Genomic DNA, 15,826 nt, shown 5'->3' with positions numbered 1-15,826 from the left:
GTACCGGCTAGCGGGTACTATTTCACAGTTTTCTGGCCCCATAAGATCGAGGTTCTTTCCAGGCCAACAACCAGGCTGAGTTGGGCTGAGTATGCTAAACTAGAGAGAATTGGCTACAACTACAACAAGATGAACACATTTTACCGTGATTTAATTGTAATACACGTTTCAAAAATGATGCCGAAGTAACAACATACTGATACCGGATAGTAAAAACCATGAATTAATGCTTTGACAAGTCTGCAGACAGACGGCAGGCGAAAAACCTTTTAAAATGCGTGTGTTCTAAATGGAGTTTGGCTAAGCTAACGTTATATATGCTCCGACCGTCCACACTCACAACAACGGCCAACAGACATAAATAAACCAGCGACTGTATTCGCCATGACACAGACAGTATGTGGTTTGTACTTGTTTAACTTTTGTCTAGTTTCTGAACAGATATGAAGAGCTCTGAGTGCTAAGAGCTAACGGCTGTGTGGTTTTTCTGGGGCGCTCATTGAAGATGATGTCACGGCTCCGCCTACACTGCGTTACTATAGATCAGGGGTACTCGAATACAAATCTTAAAGGTCCAACATTTTTTCAATAAGACAAAGTAGTGTAGCTTTACACACCGTCTTATATGACTTTCTCAGGACTTAAAACAGTTTTTGGGGGCAGACCCCCACAAAGAAAAACATATATTGACACACGTAAGGTCATCATCTTAACAGTTTTGTATGCTCATCCGTGAGCAGAGCATCAAGTTGACATGTCTATTACAGCTGAATGCGGCGATTACCATCTTGTTCAGCAAAACGCCCTACTGTGCCTCTGATTCGCAGACTGTTGGTGGGGGAAAAAAACTCTGACGGGATGCTGAATGTGATTGGACCAATGCGTTGACAGACACACACAGACAGTGGAACAGTCGGACATGCAGAGCGCTGTTTGCAGTGGACATAGCGGAACATTTTGACTCGTTACGTTGTGGCGATGTCTCGCAGATAACACATATGAAAAGTATAATTTGCTCAGAGTCCAGAGGCAGTTGTGGTTCGGTCCGGAGTCTGGACTTTGAGGATGCCTGCTATAGATACTACCCCAGTTCCTAAACTGTAAAGTGAGCCAGGCCTAATAAGGCCTAACCAAACCGAGCGAGGCCTGCAGTGTAAATGCGCCATTAGTGATTCCATGAAAACATTTTGTACCCCATACCAGGATAACACCAGAAATAAACTTAGATCAGGTCAAGTTGTCCTGCTATAAATAGATAGACAAAAGGTACTTACTCAAACTGTAACACTCACTGCTATAACATGCAAATCTCTCCCGCTGCCGTAGACGTGCACATGCTTGCCATGACCCCTTAAAACCACTAGATGTCAGACAGGTAAATGATTAGTGAACGACTGTGTGCGCAGACTTTGGATTTCATGGCAGTTCTCATGCTATCATTATATTAGGCACAGTTTTTACTAAAGAGAACTCATCAGTAAAAAGTCATAAATGCGATGCAATTCCAATCTGTCGTTGCTTAAAAGCCAACATATTGATGTTGAATATTTAAACCTGTTTTTGTTTTTAAGCCAAAATGATATAATCTTGTTTGAGAAAATGTGAGACTAGATGAAAGTTGAGTTAAGGGCATTTTTTAAATAAATATCTGTTAAATAGATACTGTCAGCGGGGAAAACCCCATCGCTTACACGGTATGATTCCCACACATTGTTAAATGATAACAGGCCGGATAACAACTGATCCATCGTTGGGCTTTAACTCTGAGGAAACACACAGTCTGCCATCATGAATTTTTAAGTTGGCTCTTTGACTATTCTGTAGACCCCACCTGCAGTTGTTGCCCTGCAGACCTAAACTGGTAATTTGGTGTCTGCTAGTAGATATAATTACACAGCGCGAGTTCTGCGGAGCGTAGGAGCGGTTCTTCTTTAAACACAGCATGCAAGTAGGAGACTATAGCCTGGCATACATTCCTCAGCTAACCACAGGGTCTGTTTTCATGGAGTTTTCAGTGCTGTCTCTCGGTGTGAAGCTGGCAAAAGCTCATCCATTTTTAAGGTCAGCTGTGTAGGTAGAGTTGTCTTTGGCATATCTTTCAGGATGATTTCAAGACTTTCAAAAAGGCCTTGAACCCTGACTATAAACATAATACAGAAATGTGTCAACTAATGAAGATTTGCACGTGGCAAGCCTCATACATTCTTCCAAAATCGAATATAAATACGCAAAAATAACTTTATGGAAGTTGTCGCATGATGGGCAACCGATATCCCTGTCTAATTATATAATAATCATCTGTTGGTCCTCTCATTACTTTCAAATGATGAACTGTTATCACCCAGTTTGAACTTCACTTTCAGCTGACAATAACTGGTACCGTGCGATGGCCCTTGATGTCGGAGAGAAGGAGATGAGCGTCGTCTACGCAGATTACGGTAACACTGAGAAGGTTCCTTTCTCCCGTGTCCTGCCCATCCCAGCGCGCCTGCTGCAGCTCCCCTTTCAGATCACTCGCTGCACCCTCACTGGTGAGGCTCAGGATGAATGAATGAATTATTTCCATCTTGACCAGTATTAAAAGTTTAGTTTCTAATCACTTCTCCACCCTCCACTCTTTGTTTCTAGGAAAGGAGCACTTCCCTGCAGTGTTTCCAGAGGCGTTGCAGCAGATGTTTCACAGCCTGCTGCTGAGCGGCGTCCTCGCCACGGCCCAGTCGTTCGACGGCTCTGTTAACGTGCTCTCTCTCAGCCAGCCCCCGGAGACGGGCGGGGGGGACTTCACCGCCATGCTGCTGAAGGCACTGCAGGCCCAGGCCAAGAGCCCCCCATCTCCCACCCTGAAGGCTGACCACACTGACAGGAGCACATCTCCTGCCAACAGTACAGCTGCACCTGAGTGCCCCCTGCTCACACCTAAACCTGAAGCCCAAAAGGCGACGGAAAACACACCAGCTACCCCCAGCCTAACCATGACCCCAAAGGCGTCCCCCCAGACTCCCCAGCAGAACAAAAATACTCCAGCAGTGTCAGTCAATGGTTGGTCAAATCACAATTTCGATGTTTGTATTATTATTTAGCGATTCATCTTTGCTTTAAGGGCTTACTTGGGTTCAAAATACTGGCCTGATTACCTGGGTCATTAATTGATATAACACTTGAATTCATTCTAGGATGGTTTATGTATTATGCTGAAGCTAACAGCCGTTGTAATGGTGTCTCTCTTTTCAGAAGATCCAGTTCAGAACATTATTGCGCAAATGGAGGCTCCATGCAAAACCTCAAAAACTGACGGTATGCTTTTAAATAAGATTAATGATCAATGTTTACAAAAGTTAGACTTCTATCCCACTTTGGTTTTTACAATGAGTTTGTGACTGATCAAGATTGTATAGCTTCACCTTTGCTTTTCTGTCTAATTAGATTCTCAGATTCCTGGCTGCTGCTGTCTGAACCTGACGACTAAGGTGGTTTCTCACACATTCTTTTAGAAAGCATCTTTGTTGTTTTTAAAGCAGAGTTAATAACCATCTTTCACATAACACCATATTGTTATTCATGCTAAGAAGTAGCTTGAGCTGCATTTGACATACAATTGAAATTTGAATTGCAAATGAATGACATGTTTTGTTCCCTTTCACAGATTGACCACCTGGAACATTTGGTGCAGGAGCAGCTGTCTCTCATCCGGCAGTTAGTCGGAAAGACAAAATAAGATGTACAGAATTCCATTAGTCTTTTAAATCCAGTTCGCTATATTGTTAAAAATAAATTCTGTTATTATATTTCTTCAAAACAAGTTAAATGTGGATGTGGCAGCTATCCAGCTCTTAATTTAGCTTTTCTAATTTAATTTCCATATCCAGTGTTTAATGTTTTAACCTGTGGTTATTTTATGTTTTAATATTTTTGAAAGTTTTCATAAAAAAAATGCTTTATGCACCTATTACGTTTGTTAAAGTTGCCAGAAAATCAGCAACAAAAGATGTTACCTCAATTATCCCAGCCTGTGTTTGTCTCCTGTAAGTGTGCTGTAGCACGCGGTGCTGTCATCTGTTCCTCTGTTCTGTCCTAATCACATGTTAAGGTGGGACTTCAGCCTGATTGATTTATGTTTGACATGTGTTTCAGTCTTTACATAAAGGTTCTCTTGACAGTGAACTGTTGAAGTTTATTGTGTGATGTTTGTGAGGGAAACATTTATTTTGAATACTTTGTAAGTAATTGTACATAACACATTCAGTCTAATACAGGTAAGATCGAACTTTCTTGTCAACTTGGAGTGCTGAATCAGAATACCTTTTATTAGTCCCACAGAGGGGAAATGTGTAGTTGGCTACAGCAGAAAAAAGAGCTTACAGTTACATGCATTAAAAAGTACTAAGTTATGATATAATATATTTTTTTAAAGTTACATAATTTTCAAAATACACATCATGTAACAACAAACATAGAGAATGTCAAAAATATTTAAAATTAAGTCATAGTTAAACGTTTACAATGCGTCTGAGGCACTCCCCCACCCCCCCATACTTGGCCTGTGCGCGAAGAGGAGGACAAATTAGACCCTACCGGTGCAGGTACATCAGAGGTGGGCATGGCGAGTAGGTGGGGTCGCTGCTCTCCAGATTGTAGCAGAAATCCCCAGAGGATCAGACCAGTGCGGAAACAGGTGTGGGGAGCCGGTTTGGACTGCTGTCCGAAGGAAAACAAAGGAGCACTGAATAGCGCATGGTAAGTGGAATCATTTAGTCGCGTTTAGAGGAAAAGCTTAGTTGCGGAACCTGCTGTTGTGCAGCATGTCAGATTTGGATGCGCTTGGCTTTATTTTGGGTGTCCCACAATGGTAAGACCTGCCTTATATTTAAGAAGGTCAGGGTACCGACCGAGTATCCGTGCATTTACAGATGAATTTACAAAGTTAAAGAAAAAAAAAATTCCATCGGTTTCATGTATTAAAATAAACGTCAACATATTACCATGCCGGTTGCAAAATGGACAGTATGTTTTTGTGAATGTAGAGTCTAAAATACAAGTCTGCAGAAACTGGATCTGTGTCTTACGGTCTAAAAGCATCAAAAAGTTTTCCTTGAGCTCAACCTGCCTACTTGGTACTTAAGCAGGCTGACAGGCATCACTTAGTTTGGTTTTAACCTCTTCTACTGTTGCATGTCAGTGCCAAAACCTCCGGCCCCATCTTAAACCTGCCTTGACCAATGTTTACGAGTGACCAGGTGTTGGAAGATAGTAAAGAAAGCTAAACTTGCAAATCGAAAGTTATATTGTATTTGATGGGGGTTTTGTTTCAGTTTCAGAGTAGCTTGGGAAATGTAATTACATATAGGGGGCTGGAGCTTTCCATCCTCTGTGTGTGGTTACCTGTTTGCTCTTTCAACACTTCCCATGCATAGATGCATTCCAGGACATTTTGAATTGTAGGTAGTTTTGGCTATAAATCACAAAAGATGTCACATTGTTGCTTAAAGCATCAACAGTTCTTCAGTTGTTCTAAAAGTGGCTATTTTAAAAGGTAACTAACCCTGAAAATAATTTAAGCCGTTAGAACTTTTTAAACATCTGAGGACTGGTTAAGGATTTTTGTATGAAGTTGGTCCAACAACTAGCACTCCTTTCTAATTATACCATACAGAGCGCAGGCACTTTCCAACCTGCCATCCAACCCAGAGCGGAGGCACAAACATGGCTAAGGTCTTCCTTTTTCAAGGTAACAATGTGTTAGGAATGTCCCAGGTTGCAAATATATTTTTTATTTGTATCCCTCAAGATAATAACTGATAGCCCAAAGTAGTAGGTAAACCATCTCAAGTCAAAAATCACTGAACTACCCAAAATAAATCACCTGGCTGTCATTTGAACATAAAATTGTTCACTGATGGATAGAAAGGAGGAAAACATAAAAATTAGAGGTGGACGGATCCAGAAGAATGCTTGTGAAGAGGGAGCCAATTTTAAGGTGTGTGTGTGCGCGTGCGTGCGTGCAAATAGAGCATCAATACCCCCTTCTGATTATCAGCCTGGGCTTCTCAGACAGCCGCTGCACATCAGCTCTGCAGATCTGTATCTGCAGACACAGACTCCACTAAAAGAGAGCCTCGGTCCTGCACACAATTCTATCTCTGTGTTAGAAATACACACAGCTGTAGCTGCCGGGAGGGTTTCTCTGGCACGTCTGTCCTCCATAGCGCGCGCGCGCGCACACACACACACACGCGATATTATGGCAGAGCTTATCAGCAGCCAGAGTTAATCAAACCTTATCTCTATAGCCCCTACACTTATGTGTAGGCTACCCAGCAATGACCATGCAGAACATGGCAGGTGGGGTAGGTGATCCTTGATTGATGCAATCAACATTTAATTAGGTTCACCTGTGTGATTGATTGACATTTATTTTACATAACAGTTTTGCATTTAGTTGTATCTTTGTGATGCGTATAATGGTTAATATGTTGTTGCAGCTGTCAGAATATTTTTTTTATGCCATATTTGCACACAGAAGGGGATTTTTAAATGCCCAAATGCAGCTCCAAAGATGAACATAATATAGACTCCACCACTGTGATTAAATAAAGTGCTTAATTATTGCATAAATAACAATTTTTTTAAAGGAATAGCCATATTTTGCATTCAATTGGCTCCCTTTCACTCTTCCATGGTTTTTATTTTTAACACTGAGGTGGACCACCCACTACCCACCATGTGTGTGTCTGTGTGTTGTACAGTGAAGTGTGTATTTAGTATGCTCATCTGGACATCCTTTTTGTACGCCGTTTTACAAACACTTACAGCTCACCAGTGCATTGTGGTTGCATTTGTGTAAGTTGCTGTTGTCAATTTCTTCACCACAATGGGATTGGTCTTTGGGAAATTAACCATTCAGCTGTGCAGTACTCTAACCAACATCTTACTGTTTCTCTACAAGCTATCAGTTATCAAGTATGTCTTTTTTCACTCCTCCTTGAAAGGTCAGAGTTCAACCAACACTTAGCTGTGAAAACATGTCGGCTACTTCCTTATAATCCTTATAGTATGTTACGCTTAGGCTACCTCAGTTTACCTTTGCCCTGTAATTTGAGCTTTCCACCTGCACAACACTTCCAGGGTCATGAACTGTATTTCATCATCCATCTCCTCTTGATTGAAGTCTTCGTGTAGAAAAAATACAAAAACATCAAATTTCTAGACAAAAAAAACCCAACAAAAACTACTTCAAGCATAATTAGCGTTTCTCATCAAATACACCTGTCATTCCCAACCTCGGATACCAATATCAATTTCATGGGTCTAAAGTTTGTGCTTCCTATTGCTAAGTGTGTCTCCTTGTTTGTCATTCCAGGTCTCAACATGCTCCCTGATATCCATCTCCCTCTCCTCCTAACGCTGGTGCTTCTTCAAGGTTGGTTCCTTGGTTTTGTTACTGTTTGGTCAGTTTCAGTGGAGAAGTGATGTTTGTATCTCTATAGATAAAAAACTTCTTATGTGTACCCTGCAATGAAAATGCAGAAAATTACAGGTGTGCTAGTTAATCCTTGATTGACTCAATCAACAGTTCAATCAGGTACACCTGTGTGATTGGATGGAATTCAAAATAACAATACAATGAGGAAATAGTTTAAAGTTTTGGGAAATATACTTCTTCATTGTCAAGCGTTAGATGAGAATGCAGCCAGTAGCATCAATACGGGGACCAAATGAAAACAGCTAGCCTTGCTCTGTCCAAAGGAAACCAAAAATTAGATTACGTTATCTTGTTAATCAAAGACATTATTGTTTATTATTGTAATTGTTCAACAGTTTGGGAATTAAGAGTGTTTGCTTGAAGCTACAGCTAACATGGCCTTAAATCTGTTAGATCGTTTTTTTCAACCTCAATACTTAAAAAAGGCTGTTTTTTAGGGTCCATGTGTGATTAAAGTTGAGATGATTGTTAATATTAGGCATATTTTGACAGTGTTTTTGAAGGGAAAGTATGTTGTTAGGTCCTCACAAATACAGTGAGTAAAATGTTCAGTGTGTTGGTATTTGTGGGGGTATATGAGGTCTATGCTTGTGTACTGCGTGGTGTAAAAAGTATGATGCTCCACTGATGCTCTTCTGGTCAACTTGAGATACTTTACAAGACATTTAACGGCTTAAATCACGTCCGCTGTTCTGAAGACCATTATGTTCTCTTCAAAGTGATTTCCCTCCAAACTTGTGCATCACTATAGCATATTGTCAGTTGTTGTCTCGGACCTGAGGAAGTTGGTATTTGCCTCAGGGGAGAGGCGGGGATTCTTTGAGCAATATAATACTGAGTTGTTTTCAAAAATGACAGCTTTAGCACCATCTGAAGTATTTATTACTGGCCTTTTTAAAAACGTTGAACTTGAGCAAAGCAGACCGTTTCACCTTGTCAAGACGCCCTCTTTTCCTGCTGTGCTGACAATACAGATAGCATGTTGCAGTGCTTCACCAGATACATATCCACCTAATCCACCCTGTCAGGTCACATTTCCCAGATAGTCAGTGAACTGATTGTATTTTTTAACTCTGATTTCAAGGTAATCTTCCAGACTACGGAGGCAGTAATGTGATTCTTGGTCATTTTCTTGCTATTGATTTTCCTGCAATGCTTTCATTCACAGTCATTAAAGATACAGTCATTTTGCTAGAGGCACTTGGCTGAACAGACAGATTTTTTGTTCTGAACATTGGGGCCCTGCTGACCATCAGAAGCCTTGCCAAGAATGAAAACGTTCACTGTCAGGAGGATTTAGGGGCTGGACTGACATTGGAATTAGGGGCAGATGAAAGGGGTCATGGTAGAAAAAGGAGGGAACTTAGGCCTCTAAATTGCAGGTGGTACTTTTCTTTGTTCACTTTATTGTGACATGTTTTCTTGCTCATGTATGAACGCTACGGCCCTTTTTCAGGTTTTGTTATTTACTCAAAAATGCTTAATAATTGTAATAACTAGTCTCGTAAATAGCAGTATTATTGGTAGTCTTTCTTAAGTTGCAGATGATGATTTTCAGAGTACATATTTGAATGTCATTAGTGTCTTGTTACATATTCCACCCTATTTTCTAAAGAGTATACAAATACTAACTGCACAACTTCAGTCACAGAAAGATAAGCAGAGGATGAGGACAAATTCAATATTGGCACCAAATTCTGTCATGCAGACATATTACTTGTACATTTTTGCACATGTAAACATTCTTTGATGTTTCTTTCCTTTTACATCTTCGGAGGCTGATTAGCAGGCACTAAATCTACAAAAGGCGACAGCCTGTTCAGCAAAGTTTGATAGGGGACTGACTGACATATTTTTTACTTTTTGTGATCCGAGAGAAGCTCTGTGCTATTCTGAGACTTGACTCTGTTTCTTGTGGAGATGTCAAACGCTCTGTCTCTGTGCCGGATAAATGCCTCTGTGGGGTTACCAGGGACAACCAGGCGTGATCACATGGGTTTAAACAGGAAATCACTTGCCCCTCGTTCCCATTTAGGCTGTACGTGTATGCCTGAATAGAGCGACGTCCATTCAGTGAATGGAGGGAAAGAATGTTTTTTCTTCACTTGTCCACTCACATTAGCTTTGAATACTTAATTATCCATTGCAAAGGGGGTCAAGTAGGAGTAAATGAACTGTATACACTTCAGGGAAAGCCTCCTATTTATTATTTAATTATAATTCTGATGTTTTTTTTAAAAAGATACTAAATAGAGACAGTTAACATGGGAAATTGTTGAGGTTTACAGATAAGTGTGATTATTTTTTCTCCTCAGTTGTCATTTTATGAGATAAATAGCAATGATAGGGAAACATTTGGTATTCATTCGTTTTGCAAAGATTGTTGTTGTTGTTGTCCTAGTAATCATCTTCAAACCACTCAGATTTATCTTGTGGTGGTCTCATACTTTTACATGCCATTAATAGGTAGCCTATCCACATTTATTAACCAATTGTGTGTGCAACATTATGTAATTCTTGAAAAAGTCCTTACCCGTTTATATAGAGTGTTGATTTTTATGGCTGGCCCAACTACTCTATCCAAAACACATGTATATAATACTGTCTACTTACATATGTGTGGACATTTGCCTAACCTCTGTGTTGTTTCTCCCTTGTAGTCCAGCAGGGCACCTCGGTGCAGGAGATCCAAACTGACCATGACACCATTGTAAAGATCAACTCAGCAGCAGAAAGTGAGTAAAGACAAGATTGTGGTGGGAGATCTAATCTGTTGACAGACATGCACAAACATGTTAAAGCCTGTTGTAGTAAATAGTTAATAAATTCTTGAGCACATGACCTCGGATTAGTCCTCTGAGGTGGTGGGTGGTCTTATTAGCCCGGTGTGTGTGTCATAGAGGAAAGTGTTTGGAGATTACTTTCTTGTAAGCAGATAGGCGGTACACTCTCCTCGTCTCTAATGGCCCTCTTCATGATCAGCTGCAAACGTGACGGCAACACCGCTGATTATTTACGCCGCCAGCGAGTACAAACTTGCTTTCTCCTGGGGGATGTTGTTGTGAGTGCTCCTGGGAAAAGAGAAACAAGCATGCTAAGCTGTTTTGTCTCTTTTTATGGTAAGGTATTATTTTCATCTGCTACAGCCCATTTACCCCATGTCAGGATAATCCCATAATATCCACAAAGAACAAAAGAATACCAATTCATTCACGGGAATGCAAAGCAGACAATGACTCAGAGAGTGTGGACCTAGAGGTGGTAATCAGACCTTTTACTTCAGTAAAAGTACTAATACCACAGTCAATGTGGCACAGTGTAAATATACTAAGCACTGCATTCATTTTTACCTTAATACAAGTTAAAAAATATTAGAATCACTTAAAGTATCAAAACAAAAAGTACTCATTATGCAGACTGGCTATTTTCTGAGTTTATATAACATCACTTGCTTATTTTAAGTTAAGCTGGTAAAAGGTGGAGCAAACTTTTAATTACTTTTCAAGATGCCTCATGCCCTGATCCTTAACAGTACATCATAACTCATTAGTTGATTAATACCTTGTTTGAGTAATATGAAACTGCAATGTAACTACATTAATGTTTTCAAATTAAGGTAGAGGAATAAAATGTACTATGTTGCTTCCAAATTGTAGTAGAAGTATAAAGTAGCATGTACCTCACATGTGTGCTTAAGTACAATATTCGTGTTCCCATGGGAAGAACTGCAGTGCTCGGCAGTCATGGACATCCTCTTCCTCCTGGATGGTTCTTACAGTGTGGGGAAGGGCAGCTTTGAGAGGTCCAAGCACTACGCAATAAAGCTTTGTCAAGCACTGGACATCGCTCCAGACAAGGTTTGTCTTCCAAATTGGTTTTGTGTGTCTTCCTCTGTCCCTCTTTCTCTCATTTACACAATCCTTATCAATCCCCATCCAGATGCGGGTCGGCGTGATTCAGTTTGGTTCCTCTCCTCGGCTGGAGATCGCCCTGGACTCATACATTACCAAACAAGAGCTGAAGAAGCACATGAAGAAGATTTCTTACAGGTGTGTTTATGCTCTCCTTACACCCTCAGATAAAAAATGGGGGGGTAATCAGTTTTTTGAATACATCCAAACCACAAGCGTCTATGTTGTTTCGAGACTTAAATGGAAAAAGGTGTATTTAAATGTTTGACAAGTAATGTGATCTGGACGGGATTTAGTTTAAACTCTGCTCCTGAATGCAAAACACTGATTCAGAAGTAATACAAATACTCCCTGGAAAGGAAAACAAATTAATTTCAGATTAGCGGGGTACACCGCAGGTGGTCACTGGATATTGGATTAGTGCACAAGCCAAGAAAGACGAAGATAATTGTGTGTGTGCATGTGTTCATGGTTTTCGTAGCTTGGAATTAACATTATTGGCTTGCCATCAGCTTTCAAATTGCTACCCAGGCTTAATTATATTAGCTGTCCCCTCGCCTCAAATCCAAATAGTACCTTGTATTATACTGCTGTATAATGTACGTGTATGTTTAATCATGAATTCTTACTTTACCTTACCTTACAAGCAATACTTGTCTATTCTGTATTTGCAATATTTCTTTAAACAAAAAGTATAAAAAAGACTCAAAAAGAACCAATTCATTTTTAGTTATCTCTGGTTATGTTGAATTGTCTGTAAGCCTTGAGCCAAAATCTGTAAATAAATCCTGCAAAAGCAAATCCTAAAAAATAATTAATGAAAGAGAAACATACGTATATAAATCTGCACTTGTATGCTAAGAAGCCAATGTTGTTGTCAGTCCTGAAGGCCTTTGAAGCTTTCACTATAATGTTTTGTAGTTTCAGAGCCCTAGAGAAAGCATTGTTTTCACAGCTGGGAAAAATGGAAATATGATAAGATTGCATCTAAACACCTCACTTCAGGCATCTCCTATGTTTCAGAAGGTCAGTCCACTAACAGTCATGAGACGCTCTGAATCTGTTTCCTGTGTCTAGTGGTGAGATAGAAAAGGCTCCTATCGTGACTGACATTCATGGGTTTAAAATGGGTTGTGATGAAATGTTGCAAAGTCCATAAACATGTTCAATCCAAGAAATAAAAGAGGAATCCAACCAAAATTGATCTGTGGTTTGCTTTGGCAGTCACATGTGGTCAATTGTTACCTATTATTACATATTTTCAGTTTGGTTCTAACAATAACTTTAAAAACTCTGAATTTCCAGGGGAGGCAGCACCCAGACAGGCCTGGCTTTAAAATATGTGCTGAAGAAAGGTTTCCCAGGCGGACGCAACTCCTCCACTGCGGCCCGGATCGCCATCCTCCTATCGGACGGGAGGTCCCAGGGCAACGTGGTGCAGGCGGCTGCGCAGCTCAAAGAGACGGGTGTGGTCCTGTTTGCAGTGGGCATTCGCTTCCCCAAGTATGTGTGATAGTAGAAAAGAAAACAGATTGCATTTTGTCTGCATTGGAGTCTCTTAAAGGTCCCCTATGATACTGTTTTTATCAATATATTATAGGTCTCAGACAGGCCCGTACCCAGAATTTCGTAAATACCGAGGTCCAAAACATGCTAGGGGAGCTCGGGGGCAGGCCCCCCCAAATTGTTTTGTGCACACAACAGCATTTGACTCTGGGGTCAGCAGGTTAAAAACTAAAGAGGGGCTGGCACCTCCACTATAACTTTGTCCAAGATAGTCGTACTGTCACCAGAATCACACTGGTGTTTGCTGTCCCCCTTTAGTTTGTGCAAAGGAAAAGCATTTTACTCTGGGCTCAGCATATATATATTTTTTTATTATTCTTTGCCTTTCAAAAGCATTACATAATTATTCACACAACACGAAAATAACTTAATGTAAAGTATTTATTTCAGCTTCCCGTATTATACATCCATGGGTAGTCCGGACTTTGGCTGTTTGTTGATAAATTAGTGTCGTCTTCTTCTGTTTGCTGTATGTAGGCTACTTAGTTATGCAGCGCCCCCACCGCCAGTAAATGGAAGTACAACAAAGAACCCAGTTAATTATGTGCAGTTATTTCACGGGTTTTATTATACACCTCGAAAAAATTACCGAGGTCCGGACCTCAGTGACCTCAATGGTGGGTACGGCCATGGTCTCAGATATATACAAAACATGTCTCTGAAGTGTTTGGCTGGAAATACCAAACAGATCATTGTAGCATCCCATAATCCCCTCTGTTTCAGCCCTGTTTCAAAAGTGCTGATTCTCTGTCTGTTACTTCAGATGAAAATAAGGAGCCCCTCCCCACGCCCCTCTGAGAGAGATTTGGTTAAAAAGAACACAATGGTGCTCTAGGAGGAGATTCAGGTGATAAGGTGTGTGTGTGTGTGGTGGGGGGTTACCTTGGTTGGTGATTGGCTAATGTTTACACAAGCCAAAAAATCGTTATGACATCATAAAGTGGCCAAAATCTGATGAGCTCATTTTCAGACAGGTTTTTATATATATGGATCAGGACAAAAAGAGAGAGAATCTTTTTTCCTGAAACTTTCAGAATCTCTTTTTACATAGGGGACACGTTGATGTATAAAAGACATGAAAAAGTGGATTTTGCATAATAGGTGACCTTTAAGATAAAAGTGAAGTGTGGCTTGTGGCCACATAGACTGGCAGTATATGTATAAGCTAGGAAACTAACAGACTCATAAAACACACAGTCCTGAGAAAGCCGACATTACTTTGTTTAAAGAAAAAAAAAATTTACAGAAAAACTAGCTTCTATTATATCACATCTCTGACTAAATGTAACACGACGCAAGTAGCGGAAACACACAACACCAACACACCACAACCACACACACACAACACAACACCCACACACACACCACAACAACACAGCACAACAGCACACACTGACACACCACACCCAACACACACACGAAACACACAACACACACACACACAACAACACACACACACACAACACAGACACAGCTCATCGTAGCCTACACATGTTGTGTCTGCCTCCAGCTGGTGTTCAATTCCACATCCGAATAAGGGACGAATTTGCATAAACAGAACACAAGGCCAAAACTTAAAGAACGCAGAAAAGAGTGAGGATGAACAAGACAACAGATGGAGAAAGGTACGAGCAACACACTGGGTAGCAAACTCGAAGAATAACATAAATGGAGTACGGTTCAGAAGGCAATGACAAATAGAGGAGACAGAAAGTGAAGAGGGCAGAAAAGAAGGGAGCGCAGATAGAGATGGCGATGGGGTGACATGATGATGGCGAGGGGGAGGCAGCAGACAGGACTGTGATGGCAGATTAGGAGCCCTTGCAGTAGTGTGCTACTCCGCCCGGCGACAGCGGGGAGGACAGGCATCGATTGTGTACAAAAGAAACAATCTCTCAGAGAGAAGCGTGTCGGGCGTCAAACTCATCCCACCCTCAGACGATGCTAACAAAGCAATGATTGACAGCTGTGGGATGCTTCTTCCAAGACAGGCAGAGAATAAGAGGGGAGACAGAGAGACTGGAGGGAGAGAAATAAGGGAGAGACAGGGAGTGGGGAGGATGACGCGAAGACTCTGGGAGACGGGAAGCCGTTGGGGGTAAAATTGAAGATGTGCAACACTATCAAATGACGGCTCACGTCGGTCGCTGGCATCTTAATGGCGAATGCTGAGGTAAACTCTCTTCCGGCTCCAAACAGAGCACAGCGTCTGGTATGCGTGCATCAGTGTGCATTGGTCTGCGGCATGTAGCAGTTCCCAGTTGGACGGATGCATACACTGACACACAGCTTATTCTCCAAAATCCCGACGAACTATCTTTAGGATAGATGCACAACCACATCTCAAGAGCAATCATGCAAATGCAAGCACTTAGGAGTACCATATCTAAGATCATAACAAATAGAGTGTGTAGGTATATGATGGGTAACATGAAATATTTAGAATGCATACCAAATTAGGAGAGCGATACAAAATATGGAATTATGAGCTGTGACATATTTGAGGTTTTTCCCTCAGCTCAGATATGGGGATGAGAGTAAAGCGAAGTAATGTTAGACAGTAAGCCACGGGGACTGTCTCCACTTCACACTCGTTACAATGGGGCCGGGCTTATTGGAATTCAGCAAGTTGTGGTGTGTGTGTGTGGTGCTGTGTGTTGTGTGTGTGTGTGTCGTGTGTGGTGGGTGGTGTGTGTGGGTGGTGTGGTGTGTGTGTGTGGGTGTGGTGTGTGGTGTGTGTGTGTGGGTGTACGTATCGCTGAACCTCACACTGAGATGTGTAGAAGGCCAAATCGACAGTTAATTGTGGCTAATTGTGTTAAACAAGCTAGCGGCAAGGCTGTAAACTGCTAAGAGAGGAAGAAAGAGA

At 41.2% G+C, this 15,826-nt stretch overlaps 2 protein-coding genes across 4 annotated transcripts in view; both read left to right on the top strand.

Moving 5' to 3' along the window:
* Positions 1–4,165, top strand: part of tdrd1 (tudor domain containing 1) — a 14,794-nt gene extending 10,629 nt beyond the window's left edge. The window contains exons 22-26 of the mRNA XM_010792118.1: positions 2,364–2,531; positions 2,629–3,039; positions 3,232–3,294; positions 3,424–3,467; positions 3,644–4,165. Coding sequence (XP_010790420.1) covers positions 2,364–2,531; positions 2,629–3,039; positions 3,232–3,294; positions 3,424–3,467; positions 3,644–3,715 — 758 coding nt within the window. The 3' untranslated portion in view covers positions 3,716–4,165. The remainder of the gene's footprint in view (positions 1–2,363; positions 2,532–2,628; positions 3,040–3,231; positions 3,295–3,423; positions 3,468–3,643) is intronic.
* Positions 4,166–4,608: 443 nt separating this feature from the next.
* The window catches only part of vwa2 (von Willebrand factor A domain containing 2), a 17,271-nt gene continuing 6,053 nt past the window's right edge, over positions 4,609–15,826 (top strand). The window contains exons 1-6 of one of the 3 annotated variants that reach the window (XM_010792112.1): positions 4,609–4,734; positions 7,358–7,417; positions 10,141–10,215; positions 11,204–11,337; positions 11,420–11,529; positions 12,697–12,894. In XM_010792112.1, coding sequence (XP_010790414.1) covers positions 7,366–7,417; positions 10,141–10,215; positions 11,204–11,337; positions 11,420–11,529; positions 12,697–12,894 — 569 coding nt within the window. In that variant the 5' untranslated portion in view covers positions 4,609–4,734; positions 7,358–7,365. Of the gene's footprint in view, positions 4,735–6,897; positions 6,958–7,357; positions 7,418–10,140; positions 10,216–10,361; positions 10,600–11,203; positions 11,338–11,419; positions 11,530–12,696; positions 12,895–15,826 lie in introns of those variants that run through there. The other 2 variants (XM_010792113.1, XM_010792111.1) reach the window with 2 other exon arrangements.

This window comes from Notothenia coriiceps, unplaced genomic scaffold (assembly GCF_000735185.1).
Source record: "Notothenia coriiceps isolate Sejong01 unplaced genomic scaffold, NC01 NC01_scaffold00036306, whole genome shotgun sequence".
NCBI classification, from domain to species: Eukaryota; Metazoa; Chordata; class Actinopteri; order Perciformes; family Nototheniidae; genus Notothenia; species Notothenia coriiceps.
This window is presented reverse-complemented; position numbering and strand designations above follow the sequence as displayed.